Raw genomic sequence first — 15,063 nt, 5'->3', positions numbered from 1 at the left:
AACTTACATCACTGCCAATTCCCTTTCAAGCTGTTGTGGCAAATTTGTTAGCAAGACACTGCCTACTTAAAGATAGAGCATAAACTGGGCTCAGTCTGACTACTGGTCAATATTCACTCTCCTTTTAGCTCTGGTTGGGTCTGCCAACTACTGATTAAAAAAAAGCTGGCTCTTTAGCTCGCTAAATGTTTATTTTAACCCTAGTCCATTTATCAGCAGGCAGTAGCCTGCAGTGATCCTCCTGTGCATGAAGCAGCTGTCCAAAGTGTTAAACAAAGCAGCAGTGTTTTGGTTTTGACAACTGTGTGTTGCTTCTCAGTGGTGTCAGCAGCACCAGCAGACTTTACCATTACTAGGAGTCATCTGGTGGACTCTAATTATTGGAAAACATGGTTCCAACAATACCTCGGTTAAGTCATGGTCACCTAACAGATATATAAAAAAAATAAATAAAAAAAAGCTCTTATTCTTTTCTCTTCTTTTCTTCTTTAACATATAGCACTCCTTAGCGATGACAGTTAGCTCTTGAAGTTCTGTACTTACTCGATTCCTATGGTCTATGTCTAGTACCATCAGGTTGAATGCACTTATTGTAAGTCGCTTTGGACAAAAGCGTCTGCTCAATGACATGTAATGTAATGTAATGTAATGTTTGATGCATGTTTAATCTTTAAACATACTGACAAAATACTGTTACCTAGAGAAGGCAGGTAAGAATGCACTGGAGTACCTGCACACAACACCCTGGATACATGAATTACCATCACACCCATGTTTGAACATCTAATCAGTTCAGCATACAGAGCTTGTTCTCCCCTGTGCATATATCCCAAACAGAGTCATGCCACGCTGCCAGAAGCTTCTTCCTGGCCATGTCTCTAGGGAAATATTTATTCCAGTGGATGTGGCTGCTGAAAGGTACCTTGATCTTCTCACTCTCCTTCCGTATCCTCAGGCCTTGCTCTAGCACTGTCACTGGGTACTTGTTCACCTCGTTGTCTGCCTTGTGCCGTAACCAGTCCTCATAGCCCTATGGCAAAATCAGAATTGCATTATTTGCTTCATACAACAAAAAGTACAGCATTTTGTCTCTGATGGACAGCACAAAGGCATCATATTGACAGGACCTCTCACTAATAGCAAAGGGAAGAGTGTTAGACACAAGCTGCACCCTCCAGGTCTGAGAAGTGAAACCAATGCGGAAGCGCCTTAAACCTGCATACTTTCTAAAGGCCAGAAGTTGTTGCCAAGAAAAAATGTTTACAGATTACAGATACAGATTGTATCAAAGACAATGAGAAAATGGCCATACTCCTTACTTGGTGTATTAGCTCAGAAAAGAGCATCTCCAGTTTTGAGTCTTCTCCAATACAGCAGAATGTTCATTTAGTAAATTATGGTCTAATTTAAAATAAAGCAGGGTATGCTACAGGGTAAGTCTTCCTTGTAATTGAGTCTGTTTTTGTCTTTGAACTTTGAACTAGAACTCTTTCACAGTATAATTTCAGTTCATCAAAGTTAATTGTAACATTTGTTTCCTTGAGAATGTCTTGTTCAGCTGTACTAAAAGAAACTCTAAAGAGTCTGCTGATCATTTTGAAATATGGATACATCTTGCTAATCAAGTTAGCTTGCACAAGCGATAAATATAGCATCCTTCCGGCTTGAGACCAGTTTTGTGCATCTGTGGTTACAACAACAACAACAACAACAACAGAATGGCGATGGCCAAAATAGTATTCCACAAACCAATGGGTGGCATCATGGTGGATACATCCACTTCTTTTTACGGCTATGGTAAGACACAAAGAAAAGTCTGTGCATACAATATAATCTTTACATTAAGTATTTCATTATAATGTGGAAAAGAGTGCCTGCAGCAGCAGAATGAGATAGTGATTGTCCAGCAGTGCATTGGAACAGTATGCCATGAAATAATACTGAGTCGGGTAAAAAAAAAAAGAAATCCTGGGGCTGCAGCAGAATGAGGCACAAAGCCTAGTGTAGACTTCATAAGTACTTAGATAGATAGTGATGGAGATAGAGAAGATGGTGCAGAGATGCAGCGGGTAGAGAGGGAAACCAGAGAGTGTGCCAAGACAGAGCTGGAGCCAGAAAGCAGGATTACCGGGAAAAGGTGATAGGAGGATAGAGAAAGTCTGGTTGAGGGATGCAGAGAAATGATGCCAGGTGGATGAAAGGGGAAGAGAGGGAGGAGAGGCATTCCCACGGATGGTCAGTTGAACTATACAGTTCACCTTAGCATGACTAATAGAGTCGGGCAGACCGCCTTGGTGTCCCACTTCAAAGCCTGGCTGAAGGCGGTCCAGTGCTATCAGTGCGTCCCATATATTTTCAGAAGGAAGTCAACGCTCTATTGTGCATTTCAAAGCCCCAGCAGTAGACTAACTAAAAAGCCAATGCTAGAACAATACATCTGAAGCTGGGACATGGAAGCAACAGAGGCAAAGAAACAGACCTTCCCCTTGATAATTTGTATCTCTGTAATAGACTTGCTCTTTCTCTCTCTCTCTCTCTCTCTCTCTCTCTCTCTCTCTCTCTCCCCATTTGCTCACATTCCCCGAGAGCCCATTTTGTCTTCTTCCCAATCAGAATTCACCAGTGGAACACATTAATACAAGACCCAAGAGAGCATTAGTCACGTACTTTATACAAAAATCACAGCAAGGGAGTTATGAAGGCAGGGGGACTTATTATGTTATATAAAGAGGTAGGAAGGGTAAAATGCAATGAGAGACAATATAAGGAAATGAGGACACAGCAATAGAAATAACAATAACAATAACATGTATATTAGAAACAATCATCAGCCTCATTAGGCAGTGTCTTACCTGCTTGATAGCGGTTACTGTAATCACAAAAAATAAGGGTAGGCCACTGGTGACTGGGCTGGTGGGGGTGTCCACTATCACCTATAGGAGGAAGAAACAGAGACTTCAGAGAAATGCAACAGTAACCATAAAGCCTTTAAATTGAAAAGCTATGCATTGAATACTATGTAACCACAAACACACATGGGCTACAGTGAGACTTTGTAGTGGTACAGAGGGAGGAGTGTGTGGTTTTTGTATAGAAGATGGGGCAAGCCCTCTAAATGCAGGGTGTAGTCTGTTTCTGTGAGGCACTTCTACTGTTCCTCAAATTTGTTCATCAGTAGGAAACACTGGGGAGACGTTTTACATTCTGGAAGGGATTGAGGGAGGTTCTGGACCACAGAACTTTTAATCAAGTGGGCCAGGGGCAGAGTGCTTAATCTGCAGGCATGCCAACACTTCTGTGTCTCTGCCAAGGCATCGGAGACAGCCAACACAAAGACTCACCTTACCTGCCCGAACAGTGCGAGAGGGAATCTAGCATTTCGGTATGTGTGTATGCATTTTATTTTTGTGTGTAATTAGAATAAGTGTGGGACCATTGATCAGGTAATCCCAAACAAGCAGTTTAGGAGCAGCACCTGACTAAGGCTCCCAGCTAAAGCCTCAGCACACAAATGGCCTTGTGTGTTTGTGTGTTCCTTAAAACCATCATAAGATGGATTTAGCCTGGCATTTCTGATCCTGCAGAATGCACGCTGGTCTCCCCCTGAGCCTGAGTGCATATTCCAGCACGCACAGACACGACACATCCAGCTCGTTGGTATTCTGACCAGGAGCATTACAAGCTGTCAGATAGACATCAGCTCAAGGAAGAGCAGGAGATGCGTTTTGAAGCAGTCTCCGGTGTTTTACTCACCTGTGCGTGGACTGAGAATGAAAGAAAGCCTGCTGCTTGCCCAGTAATCACAGACAGACGTGAACACACAGTCACATTCTGTATCCATACCTACTCATGCACACACACTCATAGAAAAGTACAAGGGCAGTGGGCTGCTATCCTACCCAAGCTTTACTGTGATTACAATTAACTGCAGGATAAATCAATTACAAGGCAGGGATGGACTGGTGCACATCGACCATTTGGAGGAGTGCAGATTCAGAGGAGAGTCTGCATTATATTTGTAGAGGTTGGCGATTCCAGTGAGACAGAAGCAAAAGTAATGATTCTGCCGTAGTAGCCTCAGGTGTAGAGAGCCAGAGGTGAGAGTGTTCGATGCTTCAAAAGAGCGGTGTGTGTCCATGAGGATGTTATATGAGGCTCTGTGTTAAAGACTCATTACACCTTGCACGTTGCTATAGGCTATGTAGCAAGTGGATTATTAAATGCCTCGAGAAAAGCTTGTTCCCCGAGTTGACCCTGCTCGTGTCAGCCTTCCACTGTTCTGCCAGATCCTTAAAGGAGAAAGCATTCCACAGATGTGATGAAAAATGAAGAAATGTAATGGTAAGGCTGGGCAGTATATTTGTACTATATCAGTATTATGAGACTGGATATTGTCTTAGATTTTGGATAATATAATATATATATATATATATATATATACAGTACAGGCCAAAAGTTTGGACACACCTTCTCATTCAATGCGTTTCCTTTATTTTCATGACTATTTACATTGTAGATTCATCAAAACTATTAATGAACACATGTGGAATTATGTACTTAACAAAAAAGTGTGAAATAACTGAAAACATGTCTTATATTCTAGTAAGCAAAGGGTGGTTACTTTGAGGAATCTAAAATACAAGACATGTTTTCAGTTATTTCACACTTTTTTGTTAAGTACATAATTCCATATGTGTTCATTAATAGTTTTGATGCCTTCAGTGAGAATCTACAATGTAAATAGTCATGAAAATAAAGAAAACGCATTGAATGAGAAGGTGTGTGTCCAAACTTTTGGCCTGTACTGTATATATAATATATGTTATAATATGAAAGAAGTGGTGTTTTAACATAAGACTGATTTAATTTCTGAGCTTATCAGATTGTTCATGCTGTTTTATCAAAACCCTGGTTGCAAAAAGGTGGGACGCCGTTTTGAAACATAATATATTTGATTTGTACAAAGATATTTGAGACTCTCTACCTGGGCTCTGGAACCATTTGGAATACGGATACAATTTGTTGCATCCAGAAACACCACGACTTCTCTGGGAACTGAGCTTATCTGAGATGGACGGACACAGAGTGGAAAAGTGTGCTGTGGTCCGATGACTCCACATTTCAAACTGTTTTTGGAAATCATGGACATCATGTCCTCTGGGCTAAAGGGGAAAAGGACCATCCAGATTGTTACCAGTGCAAAGTGCAGAAGACGGGATCTGTGATGGTATGGGGGTGTGTTAGTGCCTTTGGCATCATGGGTAATTTGCAAATTTTGAGATAGTATCATATGCTGCCATCAAGACAACAACTTATAGTCCAGACCTGTCTCCCATTTCAAATGTTTAGCACATTATGAAGCGCAAAATACAACACCAACTTAGTAATTTTATCCACATTACTCCTGATTATTTATCAAAAATCTAATTTTATTCCTTATTGTTGTATAGATTTATGATGATTTTAAACTCTAACCTATATTTATACAGGGTTTATTTATTTATTTATTTTTTTCTCAGGGTAAATGTATATTGTAATTGTTTGTAATTTTATTCTATTCTGTAGATGGTGGAATTGTATATTGGATTTTTATAGTATTGTGATTTTGTATGTAGTTGTAAAAGCCCAACTAGGGACGGGAGTTGAAAATTAGCTGAAGCTATATCTCTGTATGCAGTACATCAGATGCATGTCCTGTATCTATGCTAACTGCATTGTCCCTATCAAATAAATTAAAATTAAAATTGTAAATAGTTTGTGAAAGCATCAAAAGGCAACTCTGCAGAATTATCACAATATAGGTACTTGATCAAAAAATATTGTGATATATGATTTTCTCCTCATCACCCAGCCCTAGATGATGGAGCATTTTTTTTTACCTAGTTCTTTGACTGGATTGAAGGTTGGCTGATCACAGTAAGCAAAAAAAGCACCTGCAGGAGGGATTGAGGACATCATGTCCCTCTGATGCAGCAGCCAGATGGCCAAACCTGACAAAGGGTGACCACGACACAGAGAGAGAATGCTTTACAAAGCCATGTTTCAACGAATTGATTTGCTTTTGATTTATCTTTGGTATTTTTATGACAATTTCAATGGGAACTGTACCACAGACAACTATAAAAAGAGATAAATGATGGTGGTGCCTTTTTAAGTATCAGTTCATAAACAGTGATTCTAAAAAAAAATGCATTCTTTCATCTCACACTAAAATACCGTGTGAAAGCACACTTCACAGACATAACTGTAACAAGGACAGCCATCAATTTTGAAACCAGCGTGAGGGTGAAAACTGCCCTTTAATGCGTCAATAGTATCATTGTTGAAAATACTGCAACAGCAACCTCCTGAGAAAACTTAAACCTACACAAAACCTTCAGCTACTGTACTTCTGCCAAACAACACACGATTCTTGCAGAGCTTCTCTTTCACAGTTTATCCACGCTGATTCACAACAAACTTCCAGATGGCCGAATACCTTTCCTCCTCTGCACCAAATGAAAGCCAAAACATCACAGCAATAGGAGTGAACTGTGCGCTGCTGCTGATGTGTTGGTGTGATATCAGAGCTGCAGAGCGGAGCAGCACAAAGCCCTCCATCTGAGCCGGGAAGTGTGTCAGAGTGAGCGACAGACAGCTGGTCCCCGGGGTCCCAGGGCAGCGCTGTGGGCCCTCGCATCCTCCTACCCCTTTGCCCTTTCGTTCCCCCTCTCTCTCCCTTTCTCTCTTGCCCTCTCATCACCGTTTCTCTTACTCTCTCACTGCGCTCTATTTCCATTCGATCAAATTCAAGCAAAGACATGCAGGGCTATTTATAGCAGAGTGGTGCTTTTTTATCAGCCTGTGTCTATTTGTGGCACTCAGAAGTACAGAGGGCTTCCTGGCTGCTGACGTCAGCAGTGCAACGCTGCAGAGAGATGGGTGGAATGAGGGAGAGAAAGGGAGAAAGAACGACAGAAAGAATGAGACCAAATGACAAAGGGAGAGACAAAAGGAGGGTAGGACAGAGTTGGAGGATGCATGACATTTGGTTTTTGGTAAATCATTTGCATGAAGCCTCTCAGGGGAAGTGAGAAGGTTTATTTCTGTCTGCGAGATGCGAGTGCAGAATGAGTGCACACGGAGTCTGTGTACCTGTTTCTCGCTCTCATCCTCTCGCTCTGATATAATAGCGGGCTGCATGGGAACAACTGAGTGGTTGGGATAAGGAGCCCCTCAAGAGAGGCTGGATTAGTGGAGAAACGCCAACCATGCTGCAGCTTGGGTAAACACCGTCAGCAAACCCAGGACACCCACTGAGTCATACATCAACACGCACAAGCGCATTCACATACATACGATGCATTCACACACAAACAGACTCTACGCTGCACACATCGCACACTGATAATCCTTGTGTGTTTGTGGGAGTGATGCAAACATGCTTGGTGGTTTACTCCCACATAAGTGTTCTGCATCGCTCACAATAATTTCACACATTAGATCACAACTGTCCAAAACCCAGCACCGTTATGCATCAGCTGAGGGTCTTATGGAGTTAAAGCAGACAAAGTGGAAAATAAAGACTGTCAACTGTAAATACAGGTGAAAACAAGAGTCAGGGGGGAAATAAACACCGCAATTGATCTGCTATTGGCTTAAGAATGATGGAATTACTTTGCAACAGCAGATATTTCTCAGTACAGGCTTCTGGGAGCACTCACTCTGTGAGCTCATTCAGTCAGTATGTGACTAGATAGAGCACATCCCTCCTGAGCAGACCCAACACCAGCACCTGTTTACACTAGAGGGCTGTTTGCCGCCATAGTTTGGGTTACTGCTAAAAGGATAGAGGTTGTTTCCATCTCCATGGATCAGTAAAAGGGACAGAGAAAGAGAGGGATGATGGAAGAGCAAGTACAGATGCAAGCCACCAATCTTGTCTCTCTCTGTTTCCCTACACCAATCAACAACTGCCAGATCCCAAAGAGGAGAGAGGAGAGGTCACTTTAGAGCACAGAGCTGGGGAATACGGATACCAGTCAAAGCATTTTAGTCAGCTCTCTTCGCCAGCTCAAAGTTTCCACTCATTAGAATAGGGCACCCCACGCAACCCAACACAGGCTGTGAAAGACATGTAAACTTTTCAGATTGCCACATAAGACCAACATAAAGCTAGTGAGATGACCTTTTCTTTTCATAAAATAGCGGAAGCAATGACAACAAAACTGATATGCAATTCAAGGCATAATTCTATTTTGCACAAATGTTTTGGGGATTGCCCAAAACTTTATGTTAATGGAGACACTAAATGTCAAAATTAAACAACCTCAATAACAGACTGATCCTTTGAACCTTGTGGCCTAATTCTGGGGAATTTCCACACCCACATGTTAGATAAAAATAAAATCGACATGCTCCTGAGTCCTGGTACTAAAGGCCCATTAAAAATCCATTAATTGGCTCACACATGATATCACGGCTCTGGGATAATAAGGGAAAATGTTAGAAGAAGTGAGTAACAGCTGTACTAAATGAATGTACAAATAGAGACAAACTATTGGGATTTACGTACATGTATTCATAGTTGTGTATATATAAATAACTTACATATTTTTCTTTGTTCATACCATGGCATAATTTCCTGCTTTAAACAATAGTTTTTCTTAAAATGGCCACATAAAAACAGCAAAAATGCAGAACGTTAAACAGTATGTGGGATGCAAAACAAAGACCAGATCTGTTCTCTTAAAAAACTTCAAAAAACACACATCGACCACACTACTCAAGCCAAAGGAGAAGTGATAACAATTTTGAAAGCTGCTATGATTGCACACACAGTGTACAGTTCACACATCCAGTATCTGTTTCACACCTGCTGTGCCCACATGCAAATGGTCACACTTTGTCACACTTGTTTTTCACACAGGGGACACACACACATCCTGTAGGTCCGCAGGTTCTGGATGAGACACATTAACTCATTTACAAAGATATCAGACAGACACACACAACAGCACAGTCACAAACAGGCATCCATTTAGTCATTTTTTGACAATGACAAACAGGCTTACACACAGACACACAGACAGACACACAGACACAGACACACAGACACACACACACACACACACAAACTCCTCACCTGCACCAGGAAGATGATAAGGAAGTAGAAATTGGCAATTCTTCTAAACTGTTCAAACAGGTTCTTTGGTAGAAAGTTCCAAACTGTATACTGTGGGAGGAAAGAGGAAATATAGCTGTAAGTCAAAGAAAAAAATAAAACGGGTATTACAGTTTGTGTTTGTTTTGTACTTCTCCTTTCTGTATAATTTTCCCATTCAGGCATGATATTTTTCAACAGAACTAAGGGAGGTTAAAGGAAAGCTTGGCAAGTGGAGAGAGATTAGAGGCATTCAATATTCACAGACTCCTGCATATGTGCATTCTGTCTGAGCTGAAGAGGGGGGAGAGGAGAGGAGAGGAGAGGAGAGGAGAGGAGAGGAGAGGAGAGGAGAGGAGAGGAGAGGAGAGGAGAGGCAACTTCAATGGCTTCAAGTCTCTATTCTTTGTACTGCCTAGGGAGACGGCCCTTTGGGGGACCACAGGTATTCTATTGATTCAGATTAGTGATTTATCTCCTTAATTTGGCTACCCTTGAATGCTCAGCCAATGAACTTATCAGGTTGGTTTTTGTGTGTTTTGTTCTTTTTTAAGTGGCCATGACTGCTGATACCATCAGGTCTGAAGCGACACTTTTATCTGCCTAAATCCCTGAGAGACGGCTCAACAACATCCTGCTGGTAACTTGGTGCCATACAACAAAGTAGCAGGGTGAAAAAAACACAATTACATGCACGTGCCGGCACGCGCACTTACACACACTTGCCCAGAAAGAGCAATAAGGCACTGTTTATAAAGGGGAATGTCTGCATGGGGATAGTGTTGAAATGCAGCGGCAGCAGAATGGCCCATCTCATTTTGCCAGAGAGAAAAGAGAGTGAAAGTAATGAGAAAAGGGGGGTTGCGGTAGCGAAGGGTGGTGGTGCAGTAGCAACGAGAGCAAAGAGGCAAGAGGCGGAGATTGGTCATTGCGGAGTGCAAAAGCAACAGGATGATGGAGAGCAGAGGCATGGAGGAGCATAAACACTACAGCCGGGGTAATTAAAGGCTGTTTACCCTGACATACTGGCAGGAGCAAATTGATTGGCCCATCCTCACTGGGACCCTCTGCACCACTATAAATCCCACCGCCGTCTCACTATCACACCGCTTCCTTCTTCTCATCACTTTCACCCTTCATATCCATAAGCAAGCAAGCTAGCCATCCCCTGCTTGAGCCTGTCGCTGACACAGGACTGAGGGGTGAGATTTAGGTGAGGGGGAAGGCGACTGTGGTATATCAGAGCCCAGGGAGAAAACCACTGAATTGCCCACACTGCCAGAACATTAATAGCAGCCATGTATTTCACTGCCACAGCCAGTGCTCCCCTGACAGACAAATAATCGCTTTCCGTTGGGAGCGAAGACAAGCAAGTGGAGGAGGCAGCGGGAGGAGGAATGAAGAGGGGAAGACACGGGGATGCTCAGGACTCTTGGATAGTTCATTCCAAGTGTTAGATAAGAGGAGAAAAATGCCAGAAGGCAGGTGAAACATAATACGCAGAGGAGTGGGGGAAACAAACAGAACTATATGAATTTCATCTTGGTGTATAGCCAGACTGTGCATGCAAGTGTCTTTCTTACCTTGGAGGACACAATCCTGTTATCACAGAATTTGGGTGGGATGAAAGCCTCAGTGGTGGAAGATGACCGATGACCAACATAGATTGTCCTACTGTCAACTCTTCTTTCATCACCACCAAGCTGGAGGACGGAGCAGCGGAGGGGGGTGGAGATGGGAAGAGATAAAGATGAAAAGAGAAAGAGAGGACATGTTAGTAATTCTGAGTAGGTCTCTCCACTTAAACAGGGATTAGACGCTGAACAAGTCCAGTTTAATCTACCGAAATATAAAATGCTTATCATACAAGAAACAGTAATTACTTGAAGGTAAGCCAAAATGTGAACCACTATCTGCAGCATGGGGGATGTAAAATAAATCAATGAAAACAAAAGACTTGTTCTATGGTGCATTGTTATTTCAGGTGCAGTTAATCCTAAATGATCACAAAGGATTTGTTGTGGCCATAAAAAGTCTTTGAGTCTGATGAGGTCTTAACCTCAAACCACAGGTCAAGAATTAGAAGATTAGAATTTCTACTATGGTGCAGAAAATTAATAAAAACACTCTACAATTTAGCACAAGCCAATAAGTTAGGGAGGGGACAGAGGAAGTATGACATGGGTCAACAGGCCAAAACGGTGATTGTGCGAGGTCTATAACTTTATTTTTTTCTCTCCCCGGTGGTCACTCGTCGATGATAAACGAGTCGTAAATGCAGGCAGGCAGGAGAAAAATGCCGTGCTAAGATTTATGGGTTGAATTGCCTTGTCGTAATGCAGATGGCAGGGTGATATGTACACACACACTCATAAGTGCGCACACACACGCGCGAGCTAAGTGTCCGACAGAGGAAAGACTTCAGGAGTCGGGTGAGGAGCCAGAGACATGCTGGACTCGCCTCAACATGAAGTGGCCGGGACATTCCTCTTCCATAAAAGGCAGATAGGGTGAATCACAATGCAGGACAGGGAAGCCAGGATGTTGTATTAACTTTACTTTACAGAAGCTCTCCTGAATAAAATGTCACAATTACCAGTATAAATGATGACCCAAAAAGAAGCTAAGGAAATTGTCAGGTAGGACCTTTTCTTTTGTTAATTTATAACCAGTTTGCTGCACTACGTGGGTGAAGTACCCGAGGCTGAAACTACAAATCGTAACTATAAAGTGAAGACATTCATACAGAACACTTTGTTAAATCTTTAAATATATTGTTCATCTTGAACTAAGTTGTTTATGAAAATACTTTGCTTTTTGGCAAAATGTTTTTGCAGCTAGACACAGTACTGCATGCCCACTGGATGCAAACTGACTGGTGGAAAAATATGTCCCATATCCCATTCATTGTATATCAGAGGCAACTCATTTGACAACATCCCAGGTCCTTTGAGACCTTAACTGCATGTCATACTCTTCTTTCTCTCTTTTACATTTATAGTCTCGCTTTACTCTATCAACCTGTAAATAAAGTAAACAATGCCAAAGAAATACCATCTCTAAGTGGCTTCAGGTGGATCAGTCATACCTGAACAATGCTGAGTCTGTTAAAGAAAGGACGTAGAAATACCAAAGATCCACTACATCAAATTAGTGCATCAGTGCTATTAAAATTCAACATCATTACATTCAGTCTTGAATTAATCCAAACAGTGCACAAGCGCACACACACACACACACTACATTTCCTGTCCTGGAGAGTGTAGCCCAGAAAACTTGGCCTATGCTGTTCTCTCAATGGCCTCAATTTCTATTCCTGACATCCCACACACAAGGAATCCTGAGGCTTTGGGTGGACAGCCACAAGGGCTGGAGGATCGTGATAGCCACAAAGCCAGTATTCTGGATCAGCCAGAGCTACGACAACCAAATTTGCTTTCACCTCCTTATTTGTTATCCTGAAGCATGTTCCTTATCTCAACAGGCAAGATGACCACTCCCACCTCTTTCAAGAGTAAATAAACATTACAAGATATTACAATGATAAGCAGTTGATCAGTGCTTGAATAAAGTCATACCTACATTTCCTGGTATGTGTCTGTCATTCAATGTTGCTCCCATGAATTAAGGAAAGAAATAGGTTTATGAAGATCTGGAAAAATGTCCCTTTAAGAGGAATCATGAGGTCCTATTAAACATGAGGTATTTGTGGGAAATTGTATTGCTGACAGTACATTTCATAAATGGTCCCTGATTGGTGAGAGTTCTATCTGCTGTTTTCAACCAGAGGGAAAATTGGCAAATACTTCAGTTGTATGTGGATTCATGGAGACAGAGAGGGCACACCTGAACAAATTATTTTTTTAATAAGCTTGTCTACCCACAAACAAGCTGCATCTTGTAAGGTGCAATGCTGTGATATTAACTCATATTTTTATTTTTCTCCTTGTTCCAGTGCCAACATTTAAATTACGCTGAGAAAATGGGACATGGATTTCAGTGAAGCGTCACAGTCACACTGAGGCATTTTGGTGAATGTAACTTGAAGATTTGTTGTTTTTTTTCCCACCAGCAAGTTCATGCATGCTTTGTGAATGAGTCCAAGGTATTTAAATTGGGTTTCAGCGCACTACGTTTGTAACAACATACATCAGTTAAAGGCAATATTTCAAATGGTGATTGTGAAATGCTTGAACACTCTTGAACAATAACAAGTGACAAACTGACAGTCAGAATCAGCATCAGTAAAACCAGTTTGTGCATGTTTCAAACTATTCATGCAACTTAGGACCCTATCCACCACTTTTTAAATGCAGTTGTGCTCTTAGTTCAAGTACAAGTTGTGCAGCTATTACTGTGCTTGTAAATTATTAAGGTTATGCAGGCAGGGGATCTGCCTCAACTAATACAAAGGCCAGCAACATGTGGGTTGGGGGGAAATATTACCATGAACATCTGATCCTGGACAAGCGCCAAGGAAAGTGTGAATTACGGCCACCTGGACAGCGAGCTGCGCACTCTGTTGCTGACAAGAGGTTAGATCAAAGAAAAGACTTGAACACTTGGAAGACTAATTTATGCATGTGGGGACAAAAAACACAGTCTAGATAAATTTATGCAATAATTTGCTCCTCATTATCAGCCAAATAACATACAAAAAAGGCCAAATTCCTTGCCTTAATTCCGAAATATTTCCCATCGTCTCTCCAGTCCAGACTAGAGAGGGGAGCCAACAGGCTTACATAATGCTCCCTTATGCATGAGCAGCTATGTTCACACCTCAGTATAGCTGTCAAATCTACCATCCCCTACCCGCGCGGCACACACTGACACTCCTTCAGCAGGACCGGACGGACCTGGCTGCCAGAGGATGAAGGGAGCGAGTGGGAGGAAGAAAAAGTGAGAGAAAGGAAGTACAACAGCATCCAAGGACACAAGCACATCCAGGTTTTCTTTATCAAACAACAAGCAGCCCCCAGGAGGAGCAGGAAGCCAACAACACCCCCACGGACTACTTTGTTCATTTATTTGAATCAGATGCAGTGTTTTTGGCGGTTATCCTTCTTCTGAAAAATGCCATCTACACATGTATTACAAACATTCCAGAAATGCAATAGAGCGAACAAGCGATAGAACATTAGGAGACAATGCGGGTCCAGAAAAAGCAATCATGTACAAAGGGCTGTGCACGCAAAAATAGAAAATGCAAGTACGGAACAATTTACAAAACAAATTAGCCTTGAGTCAAAGGACCTGCAAAGGACTCTGGCTTGTACATTCGGGACTACAGGTCAGAAAGTCAAAAGCATTAGTTGGCTGGCTTCCGCTAGTGCCAATCTTTCACCTGTGCCCATCTCTTTAGGATTGATTATGCGAGAGCCATGCTAATGCACAGTTTCAAGGTCGTTGGCCTTTCAGATAAATACACAAGCAACATTGATGCAAAAACCTACATAAACAAGTACTGTGCCTGAAAAAGGAAATGTTGGTATACACACACACACTGAAAATGAGATTCTATATAAAATGAGGAAGTAGCCAATGTCTTGGGGTCCTAAAGATAAGAAAATAACTATTGAATGGCCATTGATTTAGTGGCGAATTCACTGTAAAACATAATGAGGGTGAGACCGTGAGGCCCACTTCATTTTTTACGTGATCGCAATGCTCATCTCAAAAATAGTGCGCTAAAGGCCAAACAAGAAATGCTAATGCAAGGAAAAATAGAACTGATTGCATTATCTATACCTCATTGTCAAAGGTCAAACAAAGCATTCAATGCCAATGATGTAAGCAAGTAATGCAAAAGTGGCCCAGAGTCAAGTGCCAGTATGTCAATAGCAAGCAGCAGATTCATCCCAGATGAAAAAGCTTCAGCTTCAAAAACGTGAACGCAGATCAATAAAGCAAACAAACAAAGC

At 41.8% G+C, this 15,063-nt stretch overlaps 1 protein-coding gene across 3 annotated transcripts in view; it reads right to left on the bottom strand.

The window, feature by feature from the left end:
- atp11c (ATPase phospholipid transporting 11C) overlaps nt 1-15,063 on the bottom strand; it is a 48,737-nt gene that overhangs the window by 21,959 nt on the left and 11,715 nt on the right. For all 3 annotated transcript variants that reach the window (XM_059345855.1, XM_059345856.1, XM_059345857.1), the window contains exons 2-5: nt 10,726-10,845; nt 9,125-9,214; nt 2,853-2,933; nt 923-1,030 (exon numbers count right to left, since the gene is read on the bottom strand). In XM_059345855.1, coding sequence (XP_059201838.1) covers nt 923-1,030; nt 2,853-2,933; nt 9,125-9,214; nt 10,726-10,845 — 399 coding nt within the window. The remainder of the gene's footprint in view (nt 1-922; nt 1,031-2,852; nt 2,934-9,124; nt 9,215-10,725; nt 10,846-15,063) is intronic.

The sequence above is a fragment of the Centropristis striata genome, chromosome 12 (assembly GCF_030273125.1).
Source record: "Centropristis striata isolate RG_2023a ecotype Rhode Island chromosome 12, C.striata_1.0, whole genome shotgun sequence".
Classification (NCBI taxonomy): domain Eukaryota; kingdom Metazoa; phylum Chordata; class Actinopteri; order Perciformes; family Serranidae; genus Centropristis; species Centropristis striata.
Note: the sequence above shows the minus strand (reverse complement) of the source record. Positions and strands in the feature narration are given on the sequence as shown.